Source organism: Neopsephotus bourkii, unplaced genomic scaffold (assembly GCF_033783945.1).
Source record: "Neopsephotus bourkii isolate Nb327-2 ecotype Australia unplaced genomic scaffold, CSIRO-AGI_Nbou_v1 NB_1820, whole genome shotgun sequence".
Classification (NCBI taxonomy): Eukaryota; Metazoa; Chordata; class Aves; order Psittaciformes; family Psittacidae; genus Neopsephotus; species Neopsephotus bourkii.
The window spans coordinates 1,147,755-1,162,034 of NW_026902293.1; the positions used below are offsets into that span (position 1 = coordinate 1,147,755).

General features: G+C 39.0%; 1 protein-coding gene across 4 annotated transcripts in view; it reads left to right on the top strand.

Annotated features, from left to right (window-relative positions):
* RGS20 (regulator of G protein signaling 20) overlaps positions 1-14,216 on the top strand; it is a 42,382-nt gene extending 28,166 nt beyond the window's left edge. For all 4 annotated transcript variants that reach the window (XM_061342938.1, XM_061342939.1, XM_061342940.1 and 1 more), the window contains 4 exons: positions 6,934-7,082; positions 10,661-10,747; positions 11,551-11,785; positions 13,287-14,216. In XM_061342938.1, the coding sequence (XP_061198922.1) occupies positions 6,934-7,082; positions 10,661-10,747; positions 11,551-11,785; positions 13,287-13,475 (660 nt within the window). In that variant the 3' untranslated portion in view covers positions 13,476-14,216. The remainder of the gene's footprint in view (positions 1-6,933; positions 7,083-10,660; positions 10,748-11,550; positions 11,786-13,286) is intronic.
* The last annotated feature ends 64 nt before the right edge of the window (positions 14,217-14,280 follow it).

Genomic DNA, 14,280 nt, shown 5'->3' on the forward strand with positions numbered 1-14,280 from the left:
ACACGTGCAAGATAGCGTCCATCTCTAGTTTTAAAATCCTCTGTGTTTTCTTCTGCAACCCGTTTTCAAGCAAAGCACGTAGCTGCTCCAGATGGTGGGGACAGAGAAGGCAGACCCCAGTTCTCAAAGCACAGAGAGCATCCAGCACAGAGGGTTCTCACACAATTTGCTCGTTCTCATAGCACCTTCTGAGAGGTCTGGAAATCTGAGAAGATAAAGGAGGCACAGGGAGTTTAGAGCAGTGACATTTCCATTTTGGTGTCAGGGAGATAACCTACAGAAAGAAAAGCCATTTTTGATGGCTCAGCAAGACAAATTTTAGGGTATGGATCTGTCTTGTAGTACAGTAACCTAGTAAGGGATTTTCAGGTAACAGAGAATTAAACAAGAACAAGAGACCAGGGAGCACCTGAGGTTTTTTTAATCCGGGTATATTCAGGGATAAACTTGCCACAAAAAGAGGTTGGTGAATCCCTCCACTGAGATTCGGAAGTAACTTCTCTTCGTGCACCTTCCTCTCTTACCTTGAAGCAACCTCAATCTTAAAGAGGGAAAGCACTAAAGCTCAGTGAGGCTACCCAAGTGACATAAGAAAACCCCCCAAAACAGAGCAGTAATTTGAGCCTGAACCTGTGAGATGTTAGTCTTCCTGAATTTAAAATGACATAAATAAAAACAGAACAGAATCCCATAGGTCTGAATCTTAAACTGTTTAAAGAAATGTATCTAGAAGCTTGAACATACTTAAACTACTGTAGAAAAACTAAAACCATCCATCTCTACATTTACTTTATACTCAAAACAGTAAGAATTCTCTCACAGAATAAATACAAAACTAGTCAGAGTGGAAACAGAGAACAATAGTTTATTCACCCTCTGCGTTTTCTTAGTTAGATGGAAAAGGTCACTCTCAGTGGTAAGATAAAACTCTCCCTGTTTGTAACCATCTGTGTAAATGCATCCAGGAAGCAGAAGGAGGATTTTTAAACAAAACATTTATATTTTGAAGAAAGGCATTTCAGACAATTCATAACACCTCTGCATAGCACCACCTGGTACTAAGTCCAACCCAAGATACAAAGTCACTTTTCTCTACAGCATAAATACAAGTACCAGATCAGATCCTCAGCTGGTATAAATCCTCTTCAGTGGCCATAATGAAGTGATGTAGTTTTTCAGCAACTGAAAATTTGACACATGCTACACGTAATCAGCATTAATACTTCAAAATTGCATGTATAATTTCCTCTTATCACGACAAGATCTTGATGTCCCAAAGAAAACATCTTCTTTGTTGACAGACATATTTGATTGTCCCAGGAAATGAAACAGAAAATACTTGACACTAGCCAGTAGCAAATCCATTTAAAAGCAGATACTAATTGCATGCCATGCAACCTAAAACCTTGGAAAGAACAGCTCTGTATCAGTTTTATTTCAGATTGTCAGCATTTTATGTCAGAGCTATTCAGACCAAATAAGAGACTGTCCTGGGGGGGCTGGTATGACAACAGGCTGTATTTACCAATTGCCATTTTCAAAGTGCACATGTGGTAATAACAGAATATTTTGGCTGATGGAAGAACAGTTGCATTGATGTTTACAGAAAATGCACCAAGTTTATTTATTTTTTCTAACTGCATTATGTAATTTCTCTGTGGAGAGAAATCTGCCCAGTTCAATCGCAAGTTCTTTCTCACTTCAATGCTGTACTGATTGAAAACCATTCTCTTATCAGACTTAAGTGATCTACCTGACAGGGCCACGTGTAGGCGGATGGCTGTACACCTTGCTCTCCTCAGGAGTGCACCCTTTTGTTCTACAGCCAAATAACAGCTCTGAACTATGTCTCATCCTTTAATGCACTTGCTTTTACACACACTTCAGCTCTCAGAGCTCCTTAAGCTCCAAAGTCTTCCAACTGATTGCTACTACTAAGGTTTTCCCTGCCCAGCTCTGTACCTGCATTTCTCTGCAACATCATACTACTGGTTTAAGAAAACAGAGATCATTATTTGAGCATCACAGTCAGGTTGTGGGGTCAAGTTTAGGCCACCTCTTATGGTACTTAATGACATACAGGAGCTGGTGGGGGAGCAATACCCATGTGCCTCTTACCCTTTTTCTTCACTCCACCACTTGTGTAGCTAAATGTAGGTGTCAACAGATATAATTTCCTTTACAAATTCAAAGTAAGACGTTAGATCAAAATGCTGTTGATGATTCCAATTTTTTCATTATTAAAACAACCTGATCACCCACAATATCAGTCTAGCAAATAAGGAAAGCCCTCTTGCACAATTAGCAGTCAAGACTTCCACTGGTTTTGGTTACAGTTTGTTGAGGCTCTTTGGATTAATAATGTGCGAGAATGAACTTGAAGAGGTTGCTAATCACTGGTACCATGTACTATAGCAGTAGGAGCCACAGGTGAATAATCCTTCAACAAATACATACTGTTAAATCTCGTAATTGATGCAAAGAACACAGGCAGTAGGTTTACTAATTGGTTTTACATGGTACATCACCCATTCTGACCATCTGATGTCCCAAATTAACAACTGTAATATTATATGAACAGAAGATCTTTTTACTTGAAGGTCTAAAAAAACAAATCCTCTCCTTTTTGCACTCAAGCAACTGAAGTCTACTGAGGACCAAAAAATAGCCACCTCCATTCCCACAGACCCACAAGTCAGTCAAGCAACTGTTTAAATTGTTGCTAGTGTGGGCTGCACTATAAAGAAACAAGGAATTTTTGTAAATTACTCAAATAATATTCACTGGAGATGTTCATAAATCTACTGTCCACTCCTGCACACAGAACAACCCAAAACAGTAATTGGAGCAGTTGTCTGGAAAGGCTCACTATGCAGCTGTGGTGGCTGCAGCAAGAAGCAGCAAAGCATGATGGAGAACTCAGACAACCCATAGTGAGATTTTGGATATAGTAGAGGTCGCAGGAAAACAACTACATACATAAAACAAGGCTTTCTGTTTGCATCCCATTAATGGCTCTGTCGTTAGCTCAGTGCAAGATTTCATCTCTATGACTTTTTTCCATACACCTTCCAAGATCATTATATTGCTCTGTGTACAGTCATACTTGGACAGCCTTAATACTTTTTAATGTACTTTTCTTTGAAAAACAATCCTTAGATGACTTGCACAAACTCAGTGTCTGTGCCTTTGTTTCTATTCCAGCCAAGAAGCAGTCTATGGGAGAGCAAAAGCAGCAGACAGGGAGCTCATAGTAAACTTGCTATACCACCATGCACAGCTGCAAAACTGTAGGGTTTGGGTTTCCTTGGTTTACCTCTTTTTTTTTTTTTTTAATTACATCTCTTTTGTAAAAAAGCAAAGAAATTTAGAAAGCCACTATATATCCATTAATATACATGTGAAATTAAGACATGTCCTTTAGGCAGAGCCCATCTCTTACTGTGCATTCAGTGGCTCATGTCTGGCAGTGCACGATCTCAGTACAATCACAGCTGGGATACACCGTTTAAACAAATTGGGCTGCAAACATGAACATTTTCACTTCAGTTTGCAATTCAGGTTAGAGGGTGAACCACAAAAACCTAGATTTCTAATGTAAGGCATCCGTTTCTGCAGATTAATCATTCCTATGTAGCCAAAGGGAGCTGGTCCAGGTGGAAAGGTGAGATAGAATGATGTGCTTGACAACAGCTTGGGGGAAAAAAAAAAAGGCAGGGAAGAATTAAGTTAGAAAAATAATGCTGGGAATGGATCACTTACTCATTGCTTGTGCTGTGAACTGGACTGGTCTGATACGTTTTTGTCTTAATACTATCTGCCAAAGGAGTTTCTACAACTTTGCAATAACCTGCACCGGTGCTCGGTTCCCTACCCTGCTATCTATAAGAATCAAGCCTAGATTTTACTTAGCCCAAGCTAACTCATTATATCCCTCTGAAAGAAACAGAGAATAGAACACCATAACCTTTTACTGATCAGGTATCAATATGCTTCTCAGTTCCCCTTTCTACATTAACAACCCAAACTCCTACGGCTTTTCTGCATAAATCATACTTTCTAAACATCTTGCTAGATAGAAAAGATGCTATTTCTTGGCATGCAATGCCCATAGTACTTGCACAGAGGAGTAAATTATTTCCTGTATCTTATCACAGTATTCCTGTTAATACCCCACAGAAGTCACATCCAAATTAGTTTGTGATCCACTCCAAACCTCTATGAAATGTACAGTATGACTGAAAATTGCCACAGGAAATACATGCCCAATAATCACTGAAGAGCTCTGTAATTCAAGAGCTTGAGTTGTCTTTAAGCCAATGGATACATTCTAATCCTGTTTCTCTTATTTCCCATTACTCTAATACAGCTCTGTTATGAAAGCATCTAAAAATATCTTTCAAAGAAAGTCTTCATCACACAAATGACCAAATCTACTTGCTTACTCAATAAGTTGGTATACGTCTGACAAATAAAAATGAAAATGCATCATTTAATCTGAAAAAGTGTGCCTTGAATTTTTGTGTTGCTCACTCCTTCATTTTCTGCAAACTGTGCGAAATATCATGCAATAGTGAACATTCATAAAAACCCACAGCACCAGAAAACTTACAAGTAAGGTGTATGATTCAGAAACGAAACAAAGACACGATGCTGCTGGACAGTTTTTGCCATACAGCTACTTCTATACTCTTCATTAAAGATGTCAAAGAGCAATTCTGAAGAACCTGAAATGGTAACAATGGATCCAGAAGATTTAAGTCGCAGTGGGATGAGGTAGGGAGGAGGAGTGTATTCTTCCTACTTCTGCCATCCTTTACTTTTCTTCTTAGAAAGAAAAGCAAACAGGAACCGGCTTTTCTACTTTGGACCACTGCCAGTTCAATTGTAATAGGCATTAGAGATATGAATGTGTGAACTATCCACATAAAACATCTCAAAAGTGAGAGTAGCTGGATTAGTCTGTATAAACTGCACAGTGTCTGAATCCAAGCTATGCTTTTGTAATCAGTAATGTTTACTGTCCAGAGCAACCTGAATTATTGTTAGATATGTTATCATTCCAGTAATGGTTTATATACTATCATTTTCAAATCGAAATACAAAGATCCGCTATTTTAAAAAGTGTAGGTATCTGGAAGGCAATTAGTGTTTAGGGCTTCATTCTATTCCTGCAAATCTGAAACTCTGAAGGAAAGAAATCTGAATCTACAAATATATTCTACGTTTCGCCTTTATTCTTCCACATTTTCAAACAAGAAAGATTGCGGGGGTTTTAGGAGCCATGTTCTTGCTCTGATTTTCTATTTCTGGGCATTTAGAGATTGCTTGTTAGATTAGGTGAACAGAGTTACAAAATGGGTTATCATTTCTATCTGTATTGTTGTTCTTACATTTTATTCTCCCTGCAAAACAGGTGCATCTTCTTCTCAGCATGTCATGCATTTCCTCTTGGGAGAGTGGGTGGTTCTCACAGAAATAAAAAGTATTAAGCTCTGTAAGAAACAAATTCTGCATAAAAAAACATTCCAGCAAAATGTAATGCTGCACAATATAATGCTGCTCTCTGATGAAATAATCTCCTTGTTTCTCCTGACACCTCTTTGGAGTCTGTGGCAATGCCTGTGCATTCTCCCTCAAGTTATAACAGTAATGTTTCCTAAACCCGGCTGAGCATTTCAGAAAAGAAGACAACTTTTAACCCTCCAGTGTTAAGTTCTTTGTATTATGAACTTTCATGCCTTGTATTCAATTATAACTTTTCAAAGAACTCAAAATCAGTAGCAGCTAATTTTTATTCCCCCACACCTGTCATGGCCTCAAAAGGTTTAGCAACCTGAAAAAACCCTACACACACAGGGAACCCAGGACACAGGAGGATGACTAGTAACATATCCAAAAATCAAATACAATCAAAAGAAAGCACTCGTCTTTGTACAAGCTGGCATTTCATATATAAAAGACATCTGTCACTTAGATGTGGCACAACACTCAACATAATAGGGAGAGCATTAAGTGCTGTAGAGCAGGTTTGAAGCTCATAGAGAGAGGTCAGAAAGGGACAGGGACTTCAAGGGTACTTGTCATTAACACCCCTTCTCTGCACATTCTGCAGAATTCAGGCTCCAAAAAGGTGTCCTAGAACAGTGCAAAAATCATGACCAGTGCTTCCACCAAAAATTGTTTCATGCTGTCTTCAGCTGGGGAGGCGACCAAAACCCTGCATGTTAAATACTAACATCCAGTTGTCTGCTTTCTCCATTAGTAATTCCTCATCTTACAGAAACAACTGATGACTCCTTGAGAGAAACACACATTAAAGAAACTGTGGCAGTCAGACCTATAATGGACAGACAAGCACTGGCCCTTTCCCTTTGCTACAGGTCATCCAGCAGGTTTGAGACATACCATCAAAGGCCAGATTTTCGGGAGAGCTCAGAAGTATCACTAAAGCATCACTCAACCTGTGCATTGGCTAATCAAGAGAAAGAAAGAAACAAAGAAAGAAAACAGGCTGTAACTACCCCTACTCTGTACCATTTCTTTTAGGACTGGCCTTTAAGTCAAAACCTCAGGAAACCCTTTTCGACTCCTAGGCTTATATCACTGTACTAAGAGCTGCATCTCTTTGAGAGCCCTCACTTCCATTTTTTGCTCTCTGCATGATCACTCCCTTCTCTTTGTATTCCCACCCATGTGCAGAATTCATTAGCCCTTTGCCTTCCATCAGAGCACTTAAATCAAATGAGTATATCTTCCAAAGCATTCAACACCCAAGAGCTTCTGTGGGGAAAAAAGAATAAAATCAGGCATTTAGCTTTTCAATTCCTTTGGGGCTGTGGCCTTCAGCACTTCTTGGTAAAACTTTTAAGGCAAATAAAAGGAAAGAGATATATATGTTTCTTACTTCCCCCTTTTCTTGCTGTCTTGTAGCCCATGGGATCAGAGCGGATGGAGATGCGCAAACGGCAGATGTCTGCGACCCAGGAGACCCCAGGTGCTGCACAGGCTCCGCTCAGTGCAGGAAATCGAGGGTCCAATGCCTGCTGCTTTTGTTGGTGCTGCTGCTGCAGCTGCTCATGGTAACCCCTCTCATTCAAGCCTCTGGGGAACAGAACAGCAGGGGAGGGAGGCAATAGCCAGCATATAGACAACACAAGCCAAACAAAACAGCTGGGTAATTCTGCAAGTCTGGAACTAAGAGAGATTACTGTGCTCTAGTACTATGCACAACCTTCTACTCTAGTTTGCTCTTTTTATTTTTTTTTACTCTGCCATTGAAATAATATATTTTCTTTAAATAATCTCTGTACAGTGTCTCTGTTGTACTTTTGTTGTCAATACTGTGTAATAGAAGGTCTGTTTCGTGCATGACTGGCTCTTCTCAGCCTTGAGCTTCAACAGGGTTTCCACTAAAAACTGAAAGCAATACCAGAATATGTCATTGCTTTAGATTCAGGATTGGGACTTAACAAGCAGCAGAGACTGTTAAGTGGAGTTAGGAGAAGATGGTAGAACTTGTAGGTCAGAAAGCAAATAACCAGGTGCCCAACACCGTTCTTTTATTTCAAATGCAACTGGATCTGTCGTCATTAATTACTGTTGCCAGCTGATCCTTAGGATCAGAGACCTCAAACATTGTGGGTATTTGCTGAAGATGAAGAGTTAAGCAAAACATAATTCAGAAGAACTCCCACGACAAGTGTTAAGGAGGAAAATTCATCAAGGCATCAAAACAAGAGGAAAAGGAATCACTTGGTTCCTTAAATTAGTGATGTGTTCACATGTCTCTCTTAACCAGCTCCTCCAGATCCAAGTGATTTCATTGAAAACAAAAGCTTCCCCTACTGGAAGTCCTGTATCTCGTTCAAGGCCAAATGTTAATTAATGGGCAAGACCAGAACTTGCATTGAAATAAAAAGTCTTAAACAACTGGAGGAGTTCAACCAAAACACTGAGAGCAAGCTGAGTGCTTCTTACAAATGCACTATCCACGACATACACACTTCAAAGCAAGCAAACCTGGCACTGAGGTGAAGGGAAGAAGTCAGAAATAACATTACAGCCCATACTAGGCAACTATTCCACCATTTTTTTTCCAACAGCAGCTGATACAAATGCTCTGGAGTATGCCATTAAAGGCAGGAGAAGGCTGATCACTCCTTTGCTATTAGTACTCAACTCATCAGAAGCAGAGATACCCACTTCTGCCCTCCCTCATGCAAATAGTTAACATTTTGTGAGGACTAAAGGGTGCTTGGAGCTCTTTTGCAGGATGCCAAGTACTCTGGCTGTGATCCTACCAAGATTTTCAGGAGGTGCTTAGAGGTAAACTATGGGAGAGTTTAAGGAAACATTAAGTACTGTACCCATACGGAATCGGAGTCTGCCGTCTCACAGGACTGCATCTATGTTAAAGCATCCCAATACAAATTCCAGTGTCATTTGCATACCTGTCCAGTGCAATCTTATAGAATCATACAGAATGGTTATAGAATGGTTTAAGGTTCCATAAAATGGACTCTCAAGTGGCTCAGTCTAGAGCTGCATTACACAAACACAAGTCTTTCCATAAAAGGGAAAAAATAAGGCACATTTAGCTACTAAGAGTACATAAAATTTGCATTATCTTTTAAATTGTTGATAAACTGCTTTCTTGCCATTTTACCTGATATTTTCCAGGATGCTCATTTTCTGTGCACCTCTCTATTCAAACAATTCAAAGAAAGCAATTTACTCAATAGGGTCTGTGAAAGTACCTGAATTTCATGATGCCTAACATTCCTATTTGCATTTCAGAATCACCTGGGAAACCAGAATAGGCTCCAAAACAGAGCAGCTTGTTTTAGCTTTAAAATAATTTGATTTTTTTGAGAACAATTGTTTTCTAGTAGCAAGAAATGCAAAACAAACTGTAATTATGCTATTTATATTCCCTATTCACAGTGCTTTTCCTCAAAATAGCTCAAGCACTTTGAACAGAAAAATTATGAATAGGAATAAAAATAGCAATCTACATGAGTCATGCAGCTAAGTTGCTGAACATCCAATATTCAGCATACTCTTAATAGTAGATTTAGAGTGAAGAATTAGTGAAATGAGTCTCAGCTGGATGCTCAGAGCTTGCGTTCATTCCTACAGCCACAACTGAAGCCTCCAACCTGTTACTTTTCCAAATCCTAAGAAGATGCAGTATTGCTCTAGTCTGTTTTTCTTTACCTTGGAAAGAGCCTGCCTGAGAGGCATTTTCTGAGGAATGACATGGTCTCTTAAAGGAGCAGTTACTGCTTTTGTCTTTTTTTCCCCTTTAATGCATTATCCTATGAAGACACTTTTCTATTGGATCTGTTGATTCCCCTCAATCCAAAAATAACTGACAAGCATATCACTTATCTGTGTGTGAGGAGTACATACTATACCACTTTTCATATTTAAAAAAGGCCAGAATCCTATATATCCCAAAAGAACAGAGAATTAACAATACTACTTAGTTTTTAAATCTTATTCTGAAATGATGAACTGAAATCACAGAATCATAGAATGGTTTGAGTTTGAAGGGACCTTAAAGCTCATCCAGTTCCAACCGCCTGCCATGAGCAGGGACACCTTCCACTATACCAGGTTACTCAAGGCCCTGTCTAACCTGGCCTTGAACACTTCTAGGGATGGAGCAACCATAATGTCTCAAATGAGACATACTCATTTCCAGTCAAACTCAAAATGATATTGAGCAAATATTTATCTCCTTTTCACGCCACAGGCCTCACATTTTTAAACATGTATTAGCACTTTCTTAAAGCTGCGATCAGTTACCACACTGTCTGGCTAGATCTACATTTGAAATCCAAATGACGCTTACAGTTCCAACATCACACACGGAAGTGTCTAGCTTGCTTAAAACCTGCACTTCAGCTTCTGAACTCTAGGTTTTTTTGTAACATGGTATCACCACTCTAAACCAGAGTCTTGGCAAGCATCATGCCCTATAGATATAAAACATAGCCAAGAAGAAAAAAGCTCAAACAACGCCAAAACCAAATCAACCAACCTGGTCTAGTGCAAGGAGTCCCTGTCCATGGCAGAGGGGCTGGAACTAGATGATCCTTAAAGGTCCCTTCCAACCCAAACCATTCCGTGATTATATGAGCCTTGAAATCTAATTCATAACCAGTGCATCAGATCTAACTTAAGTAAAATTTTCACTGGGCATACACAGTATAATAAGCATCAATAGAGAGCAGATCTGCTACATAATAAAGGGTACATGTGTGTACATTTATTCATAGATATATATCCCATATATGTATACACACACACCTATATATATAAACACTTGTGGGTTTATTTATAGATATATATATACATATAGGCACTTGGACATGATTATCTCTATGAGTCCCTTCTTACTTGAGATATTCTATGAATCTATGACCCCTGTATAGAAAATGTATGTGATACAATATTGAATAGCATTCTGCTACATTAAAGTTTGCAAGGTTTATTCAAGTGTAAAATTAATGTCAGAGTGCAACTATGGGTAATGTGGCTACTGTTAGCTTTTGCTACCTAATTTCTTTCAAATATCAGAGGAAAGGCATCTGGTGTACCTTCAGCTTCTTCCTCTATAAAGCCAGCTGAAGTTTTGTTTGCTACCTTGCAGTCTTACTGTTAGAAATCAAGATGAAGAGAGAGCAAGGAGAACATCTCATGAACTGCAAGCAGAGGGTATTCCAAACTGCGAGGAAAGGTATGGTCTTTACCAAGTGTTCTGTCAACCTAAAATGACATAAAGCCAACAAAATATACTAAATAATTAAAGTGAATTACCCCGAATTTGTGTCTATGTGGAATTTGCAGTCACCTGTCTTTTATCTCTTAAGGAACCAAGATCTATAATCCTTTACTTTATACAGAGGATGTAACTGCATCCCCACTTTCATAGCATGGCAGATCAAAAACCAGCACTGTGAACACATTCTCCCTTTTTTCCTGAAATAACTTTAAAACACATCCTGTTCCCACCCAGCAGCTATGCAATGAAGGTAACTGGCAGTGCTTAGCCTTACAACAATAATAAAGAGGAGCTCAAATCCTCCCAAGAGTCAGGTAACTGCCTCTTGCTCAAACAGGCAGGAGCACCTGTAACAAGACAGGAGGGTACCTTTTATAGGGTTTTGAATCATTGCTTCTTTCTACATATTTGCATTCAGTTTCTAACAATGATTCAATAAGGACTACTGGGTATAGAAAAAAATACTTAGCTTTTTCAGAGGGACTTCTTTGCTGCAATTACTTTGAGCAGTAAATTGCTATTTCACCACTGAAGCACTAGCAATTATCTGCATCTGAGTTTTTTATAAGCATGCTTTGAAAAAGCATCTTATGTTTACTAGAGTTTGCACTAGGTAGGTCCAGTGAGGAATGGAGCCCCATGAACCTTGTGATTTTGTTCCATTGTGATGGTAGCTGCAAACAGCTTGAGTTGACAGTCATTCATTTCTCTCTTCTTGTCCTCTCGTTCCCCCTCCTGTCCTCTTCTTCCTCCTCAAGCCCTGCTCCTACTCTTGAAGAAGTAAATGCCTGGGCTCAATCATTTGACAAGTTGATGCTTACTCCAGCTGGCAGAAATGCTTTTCGTGAATTTCTACGAACAGAATTCAGTGAGGAAAACATGCTTTTCTGGATGGCCTGTGAGGAACTGAAACAAGAATCCAACAAAAGTGTCATTGAAGAAAAAGCAAGACTAATTTATGAAGATTATATTTCTATCCTTTCTCCAAAAGAGGTATTTTAATTTTCCCCAATATGTTCTTTGATGCTGCTTTGCATAGTTAGTTATATCGTGTTTAAAGCTACAATACTCGGAAAAATTGCCCCTCTATTCCATTGTCATCAAGTAGGAATTTAAGGGAAAAAAAGGCAGACCCATTGTTGAGGATCTCACCTCAAAACTGCTCAAAGTAGTCAAAGCTACTTTCACTGGCTGCAAAAGCTCTGCCTATGCTACCCTGGCATTCTGGTGTGAAATTTTTAGTTTGAGGCACAAATATACAGATGATCACTTCATCCCTGATCAAATTCTGTTGCACAAATGAGTTTCTTTATTCTTTGCACTAAAAGGGGATGTGTGCTCTCCCCAAAAGCACAGCAACCACAAGTAGTGTTATTTGCAAAGCACAAATTAGTCAAAGAGCAGCTGACAAAATACGGCAGAGAACAAACACGATGACTTCCTGAAAGTTTTCAAAACTACACATCACTGTTGCTGTTAGCAAACGTGTCAAGTTTTGAAGACACCTCAGTTCAGTTTGAACAAAATCCTCCCAAGTAGACTGGAAATTTAAACCTTGCAGTATCATTGCAAAGCTTGAACTTAATTGTTTGTGGTGCAAGCTATACTTACGCATTTATAAAGATGCTCTTGAAATCTAGTCAGCCTATTCCAGCAATACTAATGTCTCTCTACTGACACTAGAGTCTTGCAGAAAAAAAGAAGAGAACATTATTTGTATGTTGCATGGAGTCATTATATAGCCGTATCTGTGGTTCGCAGCAATTCACCCTGCTTTTGAACAGGAATTTGATTAAGCAACAGCTTAAAACAGGGTTACAGTTTCCGTCTGCGTCATACTGCTTGCTCCAAATTCAGTCTCTTTACAATAGTACTAACTCCCAAGGAAACAAACTGTCATAAAAAATTACAAATTCTCTCTATTACAGAGCAGGAAGTTGGTCTAGAAATAGTCCATCAGTCTCTGAGGTTTCAGTAATAATGGGATCACAGCCAGCCTTGTCCAGAGTAAAGTCACCTCAGGGAGAAAATTTCTGTATCCATACTAAAGATACTACTACTTCCAAATTTCGAGAGTCATTTTCTGCCCAAGTATATTTATCAGTTTTTACACTCTTGAAGGACACCAGCTGAAATCACAGAATGTTCTGGGCAGGAAAAGGCCTTAAAGTTCATCCAGTTCCAAACCCCCTGCCATGGGCAGGGATACCTTCCATTGGTCAGGGACACTTTCCATTAGACCAGGTTCCTCAAAGCCATGTCCAACCTGGCCTTGAACACTGCCAGGGATGGGGCAAGCCACAACTTCCCTGGGCTTCCCTGTTACAGTGCCTCACCACCCTCACAGAAGAGATTCTTCTTAGTGTCTAATCTATATCTACCCTCTTTCAGTTTAAATAAACAAGACTGCCTTTTCAAACAGTAAAACAAACCTAAACCCCCACGTGTACTATTCACCAGTATTATTTACGTGACTTTCTGTTTTAATATGCAGGTCAGTCTGGACTCCAGAGTAAGAGAAGTTATTAACCGAAATATGCTGGAACCCTCACAACATACCTTTGATGACGCACAGCTTCAAATTTATACCTTAATGCACAGAGACTCCTACCCACGGTTTATGAACTCTGCTATTTATAAGGACTTGCTTCAGTCCTTATCTGAAAAATCCATTGAAGCATAGAATTTTTTCTTAAATGTATTTATTTTAAAACAAACAGAACTCTGGGCTACATCAGTCCACAGGGAATTTAGAATCAATCAGATATTTACCTGAAAATAACTCAGGCAAGTTTTACTACAGACTGAATGATTTAAACCTGCACAAGGCTCTGGCACAATCAGCTAACTACAATTTCTGATCAAATTCAGTGTGTCTTTGCAAAAGAGAATGAAGAGAACGAGAAAATGTTGTTCAAAAACTGCAGTATTTCTTCTTCTTCAAATACAGCATGCAATTCAGAAGCAAAACTCCTAGCAACGTTATGTCTGAGGCACAAATACCAACTGAGCACGAAGACTACCTTTTATTTCTAAGTGGATTGTTAGAATTTTTCTGGAAAACCAAACCAGTTGCCCCATCCACACTGTGCCCAAAGTGAAAACAGTACTGTCAATATCTGGGTTACATGAAACAAAAGTTCCACATATACCTGGCTTACGTATGGTCCACTTCTCTTGGTATATTTAATGCATATATGGTGCACTAATGGAAACTGATATGGCAATCTCAAGTTTATGGAAGCTAATGGTTGTAATCATGCTGCCTATAAAAATCTTTTCCTAAGAATTGTTATTTTACTATTAGAGTCTGGTGAATGCATTTTTAAGTTCATACTGTTGATGTTTATAAAGTTAAATTATTTACTTCAGAGGAAGAAGAGTCTCGGCATTTAAATTCCAAAACAAAGCACAAGAATTCTCACATATTCTTCTCTTCCCTTGGTAGGTAGATGTAAAAACCCTTCACTATTTGTTCCTGAGAAGAT